Source organism: Pezoporus occidentalis, unplaced genomic scaffold (assembly GCF_034315485.1).
Source record: "Pezoporus occidentalis ecotype Australia unplaced genomic scaffold, CSIRO_AGI_Poc_V1 ctg117, whole genome shotgun sequence".
NCBI classification, from domain to species: Eukaryota; Metazoa; Chordata; class Aves; order Psittaciformes; family Psittacidae; genus Pezoporus; species Pezoporus occidentalis.
In genome coordinates this window covers 1,997,090-2,005,960 of record NW_026912961.1, presented here as the reverse complement: position 1 = coordinate 2,005,960, position 8,871 = coordinate 1,997,090, and the positions used below count along the sequence as shown (strand labels likewise).

The following is an 8,871-nucleotide window of genomic DNA, read 5'->3' as shown; positions in this document are numbered from 1 at the left end:
AGAAAAGCTTTTCCACATTCTATAATAAATAAGTTTCCTGCCAAAGCAGTAAGTTGACATTTCCTAAAAAATATATAAGCACCATTACACTCTTGAAAAGCACCTGATATAAAAGCATGCTTTAAAAACCTATTCAACATATGAAATGCCAAGCATTTTTAACTGTCAAGCACAGACAAAGGAGCTGTGTTGCCTACACAGGAGGTGTGATTTTGAAAGTATCTAATTATTACATATAAAGCATTTCTCTGAATTTAATCTGCATCTCAAAACATATTCCATTAATTTTATTAATGATACATTTTAGCAACCATGGTTCCTTATGCTGCTCCCTCCACATTCATTCCCACAACATAAGCACTGTAGGGCAGCATAACTAAATATCAAGGAACACCCTTTCTTTACAGCTCCCTTGCATGAACATTCAAAACCCCTCACAGACACTGATGGAGATCCCAGCACATTTTCTTTCTCTAATTCTAAGCATCCTTGCAGTGCAAGGACAAGTTTACTGAACTCCTCTGATTCCTGAACTCCCACACGCTGGTTGCCCTTAAGAAAGCTGTTATTAACAAACTGGCAGAACTCATCACCTAAGACGGCACATTCAAGCTGGTTGAAAACAAACAGCTTTGAACCGTTGTTGTCTTGTGGCTGCAGTGAGAACAGTTTCTGCATTTTATTTTATTCCATTTAGTTCAAGGGCTTCACCATCCAGAGCTGAGAAACTATCTGAATTTGGAGAAAGACCCATTTTATTGTCAGAGCAGAAGAAAAACAAGTAAAGCATAAGACTGAAATCAGGCTCGCCTCATAAAGGACCGGATGATCAGAAACAGTGTTACATACTTACTACTGATTCAAAACACATTTTGATCGATTTCTGGTTTTATTTATCCAGGTGCATTATTTTTATCCCCTAGCAAGCTCTGATCCAACATGCTGACACTCTTCCCTCTTTTAAAATTATGTTAAAACATCCCAAAGTAAAACAATAAAATAAACCAAGTCACGAGGGGGAGTGAGGGGTGGGAGAAGAGAGATGGGGGAGATGAAGGGTAAGGAGAGCGGTAAACCTCTTCCCTATTGTATAAAAGCGTGTGGAGTATTAAATAGCCCCAGAGCGCCCCCGCACGCTCCTTGCTGCCAGAAGCAGGAGCAGATGTGCCGGAAGGCTTTTTCTTTTCGCTGGCGGCGGTATTTTGCGAGGGGGCCAGTACTCTTTCCACGTTTGCCGTGTCTCAAAGCGCACCTTTCACCCCAAACCTGAGAGGAGCCAGGAACGGGATCCTGCCTGGGTCTCGGGAGTCGCCCGGGCCGCGGAGCGTCCCCTAGTTCCCCCGCCAGGCCGTCCCCCGACTTCCGCGCCTCTGGCCGCTGCGGAGGGTCCCGGGAGGTGGGGCGTGGCGGGACTGGCCGCGCTGGGGCCCGGCGGGGCTGCAGCCGCCGCTGTCTCCCCGTTGTTTACGGCGCCTCGCTAGGCAACGGCGGCAACGTCCGGCGGCGTCCCCGCGGAGTGGCACCGCCCGGTGCCCACAGCGCCCCCCAGCGGCGAGGAAGAGCCACCTGCGCCCCCCCCCCCCCCGCCATCCCCGCGGGGAGCGCACCGCAGGGTCTGCCGAGGGTCTGCAACCGCCCCAGAAAACTGAGAGGTCTCCATGCGATTTATATGACTGCAGTTTATTCAAGAAATCAGACGGTACCTTCACCGGTCATACACAAAGACAAAACTGGAAACAGGAGCGATAAGCCCGGCAGTGCCAGGGGCTGCCCAGCTAAGATCACACAACAAATTCCAATCACAGCAACAGAGATTCAGAGAAAGAAAATAAAAGGCAAGTTGTTAATTCATCAGCAGGAAATGAGCATTTCATTTAGCCCGTTCCAAATTAGTACGTGACAAACCACCCCACAAAATGAGTAATCATAATTCAACAAATAATGCATCAACGCAACAGCCATCAGGCTGGACTTAGTAATAGATAGACCGCACCTGGTGGAAGGGAATGTCTTTCATCTCCTCCCGGTGTTCCCGGGCATAGTCCCAAAGATAGTAGTCGAGTAAAACCGCATTGATTTTGTCACGCATGTCCTGACCCTTCTTCTCATATAGCTCCAAGAGATGCTTACAAATCAAAGCGCAACACCAAATGGAACAGCCACGGATCTCTACCTCCTCTTTATCTCCAGACTGGAAAACTGTTCCTGCAGGACACGAGGAGACAGCAATCCATTTATATGCAAGAGACAGAAGACCCAGGATGGCCTGAATTTGCCTTACTCCCCCCCCACATTTATCCTAAATGAGAACTGCAGTTTTCATGGCTAATACACTGCAACTGCTAACAGTGTTGCTATGCATTTTCTAATGACTAGTTTTATCATACGCACATATAAGTTCACCCCCCATTCAATTAAAACAGCACCCGGTATTTTAAGAAAGTTGTTTAAGAAAAGAACAGGTGTTTGGGTTATACTGCACATTATATGACTATTTCTTTGCTTGTGGACACAAAAAGGATAGTCAAATGTAATTTCAATACCATATATTTTCTACCAGGATAATTCTATTCAAGATTAAAAAATTTAAAAAAAATCCAAACTGAAATAAACAAAAAAAATCCCTTCTTTCCCCCTCTCCCCCCCCCCCCCAAATAATACAAAACAAAACTAAAATCATCAAGAAAGCTACCTATATATATATATAAATGTAAAGGGACTCATTTGTTTGAATGACTTGGATGGGACTGTCCTTAACTAGGTTTCATGGAAAAGATAAATTGTCTACATGATCTATTTAATACACATATATTGGCATATATATGTGTGGCCATCCTATTACAATCCATGGATAATTGTATTAATCTATTTATCTTACTGTGTAATTTTAAAATTGCATAACAGCAGTCCTACCTCTAGACACAGTCATTTTACAGTGGATGAAGGGTTGGTTTATGTTTTTATTCACTGATGTTCATAGTACCAGAAGATGGAACTGTGCTTAGAAACAAGACTGGAGTTTGATGAAATTAACCTCAAGCAATTCTTTTTTAATGGATGCTTAATATTACCTTGCTTGTCACCAGCAGTCCAGTACAGGTAACAAGGAATCCCCATTTATATAATCGTTGAACTAATGACAAAATAGTCGCTTCTGTTATCTAAACTTCAAAAATCATAACTATACTTATGCTGAAGCGTGGTTTTGGCAAAAGCAGCCCTTCAGAAATTTAGATCTTAGAGTTTCTTTAATGCTTCCTTTACCAATGTTTAAGCCAAGGAACTGTTAGACCTTTATAAAGGCGTAACCTTAAGATGTCATTCAAGATCACTGTTAAAGCTCCTTCTTGTTACCTCATCACTACGTTAGTAGTCCTTGTTTGGTGGAGAATAAAATTACACAACCCTTTTGTCCACAACATGGACAAAACATTACACTGTAAAAGCAGCTTTAGCCTACAGTGTCAAGAGGCAGGATTACTTGATATTAGTAAGGGAGGAACAAACCTTCACGTAGTTTCTTCATTAGTTCCTCGGAATATTTCATTGCTTTTAGGTGAACAAGAACCTGGGGAATTCGATAGTCAGCAAATATAGTCAGACTAGAAATGTCTTCAAAAGAGCCATCTCCTTTGCCTTCTAATACACTCCATGTATCAGCCACAAGTATTTGTGCCCGTTTGTAGAAAGACACCCTTTTTTTCTGAGGAAAGAAATGTATTAATAATTAAAGTACCTGAAACATCAACAAATACAGCAAATGGTATGTACAGAAAGAGACATGTAAGAGTTACATTCTATGAAATAAACTATTGTGTTTGTGGTTAAGCAAATAATAAAAATGCAACACTCTTTAACAGCGTAAAATCTAAACAATATCAAGCCACAAACAAGTATCATGTGGAATTCTCATCCAACCTTTTATTTCAAGGAGAAAAAACATGTACTGGATTAAACAACTGAAATATTTAATTAACTCTGTTTATCTGTAATGTTAATGAGGTAAAATTCTAGTCACACCACCTACTAAAGGGCAGATTTAAGTGATAAATTCAATAGGTTCAAAGCTCCAGTGACTGGTGCTCCATGGAGTTACCTTGAGAGGACTGCATGGACTATTGGTATACGCCATGCTGCCAACAGCATAGTCTTTAAGATGTAACGATACAACAGTTGAACGCTATTGCAGATGGGACTGAGCACAGGAGCAGCTATGTATGTCACTGATGCTAAATGAAGATGTTGCCTGTATAGGCAAAACCAGAGACATGGAAAACACCAGATAGTGTCTGTCTACTTCCCATCAGTTTCTTTCAGGAAAACAGCTCCAAAAAGCTTCACTATACTGTCAATCAGTCATTTGAGCAATGCCTGTTGAATCAACACAAGTTATAGTGTGGATTCCCAGTAGTTCTACATTTTCACAATTCTACCAGTTTCATTTCCTTCTTTAGCTGCAAATAAACTCACGGCAGAAGGAGATGGGGAATAGGGACTTTCAGTAGCAACTGAAGCAAAGGGGGGGATGATAAATTTGTGATTTTTCCAGGCAGTAATCATCTCAAATGTCATGCATTTGTAAGGAGTACAGAGGAGTCATGATCTACCTAGAACATGGAGTATTATCAAAATAAATTACAACAAAGCAATGAAGATAGAGACAGCAAACGAAAAAAACAGCTCTCCCCCGGCGGGGGGAGGAACATGACTCTTGTTTTTAGAAACACATTCCTGACTAGGTAAGGACTTAACACAATCAAAATTCTTTTACTGTTAATAAACGGTGTGATTCTGTTTTCAGAGGTTTAGACTGATAAAGAAATGAAATCTCAATTCTCTTACCCCAGCTTATCAAGAAGCATACTGTGGACCAAGAGTATTATTAAAAAACCTTCTTCCTTATCTGTCTGACTCTTAGCAACTAACATAATTAAGATCAGCTGCTTCACAGTCTGATTTTCGTTTCATTATACTCCTGCATATCTTTACCGATTTTAGGCAAAAATATTAAGAATAACTTTCCCCTCTTATTTCCTTTGAATTTCACATATTCCACAGAAATGTTTCTATTCACCTTTCATTTCCTGGATTACACACACACCCCCCCCCCCCCCCCCCCCAATTCACAAATATTAGATCAATTCCGAAAAATTTAGACAACCTAAGAGCTATCTTTTAAAGTCACACAATCAAGGAGGAATAAATCCTTATCAGAAGAAACTTACTGTTAGAACCAGCTTACCTCATATACAGCTTCATCTCTGTAAGAAGGAAAGTTTTCCAGTATTAGATGTAGTAGTTTCTGAGCACTTCCCTTACTCATTTTAACGCAGGTGAGAAAAGAGCCTCCAAACTTCTCCAGCAGAACTGTTCCACTTTCATTCAGCACCCGATGTCTTTCTTCAATCAAAGGTATGGACACTTCCGTGTCAGAGCGAAATATGTGTTTAACTTGGTCAAGTGTCACAGTGGCAAAATATGATGCACTAGTAATAGGTATTCCTTTAGAAAAAGAAAAATAAGATGTTTAGGCTACCATAACACATCCCAAGATGTAATGCAGAGGACTGCCACAAATGGAAGCATTTACACAGTAAGATCTAAGAGTCTATCAACCCTTAAAACAATTACCTGAGTGTTCAGTGATAACCACACTCACTTGGCTGCCTAAAAATAAATCTGTGTTTGCACACAGTCCTTCCTTCTACAAATAACAGTTTCCAACATGGCACCATGGAACCCTTATTACTTTTTATATGTAATTTTTCCCAACTGCTTAGTCTTCACCTTTCAGTGGGATGTTTACCTAGCACGTTGGCAAATATAGTTCATATACGGATAGTTTAGTCAGCATAGGCATGTTTTTCCTTAGCTCCTAATCACATTATGCATTTATAATAAGTATCTTAACCAAACATTCCCATAATTTACAAGCAAATATCATAGAATAGTTAGGGTTGGAAAGGACCTTAAGATCATCTAGTTCCAACCCCTCTGCCATGGACAGGGACACCTCACACTAAACCATCTCACCCAAGGCTTTGTCCAACCTGGCCTTGAACACTGCCAGGGATGGAGCAGTCACAACTTCCCTGGGCAACCCATTCCAGTGCCTCACCACCCTCACAGTAAAGAACTTCTTCCTTATATCTAACCTGAACTTCCCTTGTTTTAGTTAAATCCCGTTACCCCTTGTCCTGTTGCTACTGTCCCTGATGGATTAAAACTTCCAACTATACCTACTAATAGGGCTTTTCTTCTTATGACAGCAACAAGAGTTAGCATTAAAATACTGGGTTTGAAGGATACAGGTTTTCAGAGTCACTGGAGCTGCTTTGGTACTAAATTAGTAGAAAGGATGCTCAGCTGAAGTCTTATTTTCTTATTTGTCATGGAAACATGGAGTTTTCTTAATAACACATGTGAAATAACAGAAGTCCCAGTTTATTACAAGCACTCCTTACAGGTTTTTTAATGGATAAGAGGTAATACAGTTAGAGCCACAAGTTACCCAATTTCAGCAATAGGTGTTATTAAAGCACTTCCAGCTACCTCCTGCAAGCCTCACAGATTGGCCTGCACATACGGGTTTATCAAAACGGTAAGCTGTAGTTTGCAGAAGTGGCTCCTATTTCACGGAATGGTTTTGGTGGGAAGGAACCTTAAAGCACATCTGGTTCCAAGCGCCTGCCACGGGCAGGGACACCTCCCACCAGACCAGGTTGCTCCAAGCCCTGTCCAACCTGGCCCTCAATACTTCCAGGGAAGGGGCAGCCACCGCTGCTCTGGGCAGCCTGTGCCGTGCCTCACCACTCTCTATTTTACGCTTATAGCCCCGTTTCCAGCGCCCCCCGCACGACCGCTCAGTGGCTCCCGCGACCGCCTTGAGGGACGAGGTGAGGCCGGGCCCCGGCACCGGGGTGTGGGGGATGTGACGGGCAGCCTCGCTCCCTGGCGCTCACTGACCGTCGTCAAGGGCCCTGTTGACGGCGGCGCAGAGGGACCAGTACCCGCTGTACATTTTGCCCTTGTACTTCACGAGGTACTTCTGCTCCTCCCGCTCGGACCAGAAGGAAAAGTTGAGTGTGTCTACCAGGAACACCCATGCCACCGCCTCCTTGCTGGCGGACTGGGGATTCAGCTCGTGGAGGCTCTTCCACCCCTCCAGCCCGAACTCCGCTGTCGAAGCTTTGTCGAACAAACTCTCCGCCACCCGCCGCGCCCCCTCATCGTCCACGGAGACATCTTTGCTGTTGTCGGCTATAAACTTGGCGGACTCCAGCGGGGACGGGAACACCTCCATACTCGACCGCCTCTGTAAGGATAGCAAACACGCACGGTTTTCAAAGCCGGCCCCTCGGCTCCCATCCCCGCCCCACCCAGCCCGCGGCGCATCACACCTGTGGAAGAGACTCGGCAGCGGCTCTCCGCACTCCCTGTACCCCACCGACCCTCCCGCACCCGGCTCCGCCGCACGGGCTCACTCACCGCCGACCGGGCTGGAGCCGCCCCGCGCTGCCTCCACTGCACAGTGCGCAGGCGCCCAGGGCATTCGGGGCGGGCTCAGACGGGCGCGGTCGTTATCGCTGCCGAGCTGGTCCTGGCTCCCCGCCGTGCGGTCTGACGCCAGGAGACCCCCGCTAGGCCGGGACCCCCTCCCGAGGTGGCGGCCTTCAGAAGAGCTCCGCAAGCCAGAGCTGGTGTTCAGCGGCGGGCACGGTAAGGCCGGGCCCGCTGCCTGCACCCCGTGGTGCGGGGCTGCCCTTGGGCAGAGCGGGACTCGGGGCAGGACGCACACTGACTCCATGCTCAGCCTGAGGGAGGCCCCCGGTGAATCCCAAATCATGGACAGTTATTAGAAGAATCCCCCCACAAGATCCTTCCCAGCTGGGGCAGCGCACATACTCGACTTGGAATTTTCCGAAAGATCTGCATCATTGAAAAGACAAAAAGGGGGAATTGGCGGGTGGAAGTGGACAGAAAACATTTACACAGGGACACTTGTGGAGCTTTCCTCCTGCTTTAAAACAAAACCCGAACAAAACCAAACCACCACTGCTGCATCCTTCTGAAACTGCAGAAGTTGGAGGCACGCATTAAAACTGGGCACCTGCATTTCACTTAAAATCATGTAACGGTTTGGGTTGGAAAGGACCTTAAGATCATCTAGTTCCAATGCTCCTGCCGTGGGCAGAGACACCTCGCACTAGACCATGTTGGCTAATGGATCTGTCCAACCTGAACTTGGAACACCGCCAGGGATGGAGCAGTTACAACTTCCCCTGGGCAACCCATTCCAGTGCCTCACCACCCTAACAGGAAAGAATTTCTTTGTATCTAACCTGAACTTCCCGTTTAAAGTTTAAACCCATTACTCCTTATCCTATCACTACAGTCCCTAATGAAGTCCACCCCCAGCATCCCTATAGCCACCCTTCAGATACTGAAAGGCTGCTGATGTTTCCAAGCAGCCTTCTCTTCTCCAGGCTGAACAGACCCAACTTTCTCAGCCTGTCTTCATAGGGGAGGTGCTCCAGCCCCTTGATCATCCTCGAGGCTCTCCTCTGGACTTGCTCCAACAGCTCCATGTCCTCCTTACATTAAGGACAGTGGAACTGCACACAGTGGTCCAAGTGGGGCTCTCACAAGAGCAGAGGAAGGATGACTTCCTTCGACCTGCTGGCCACATTTCTGCTACAGCCTGCCATACAGTTCACTTACCTTCTGCCCCAAACTGCTGCCTGGATTGCAGGTTTCTCCCCCAAATTTACCTCCAGCTTTCCCCATGTGAATGACAGTGCCAGAGGTAAGCCAGCACAGACCCACTTCATCTGCCTTCTGCAGCCAAATATCAAAGTGGTGATGGATTTT

General features: G+C 45.4%; 1 protein-coding gene across 1 annotated transcript; it reads right to left on the bottom strand.

Annotated features, from left to right (window-relative positions):
• Positions 1-1,910: 1,910 nt before the first annotated feature.
• Positions 1,911-7,381, bottom strand: QNG1 (Q-nucleotide N-glycosylase 1). The gene is made up of 4 exons (XM_062640621.1): positions 6,967-7,381; positions 5,243-5,502; positions 3,508-3,703; positions 1,911-2,205 (listed from the first exon to the last, which is right to left on the bottom strand). Exons 1-4 carry the CDS (start codon positions 7,301-7,303, stop codon positions 1,973-1,975), a joined length of 1,026 nt encoding a protein of 341 aa, XP_062496605.1. The 5' UTR covers positions 7,304-7,381; the 3' UTR covers positions 1,911-1,972.
• Between the last annotated feature and the right edge of the window lie 1,490 nt (positions 7,382-8,871).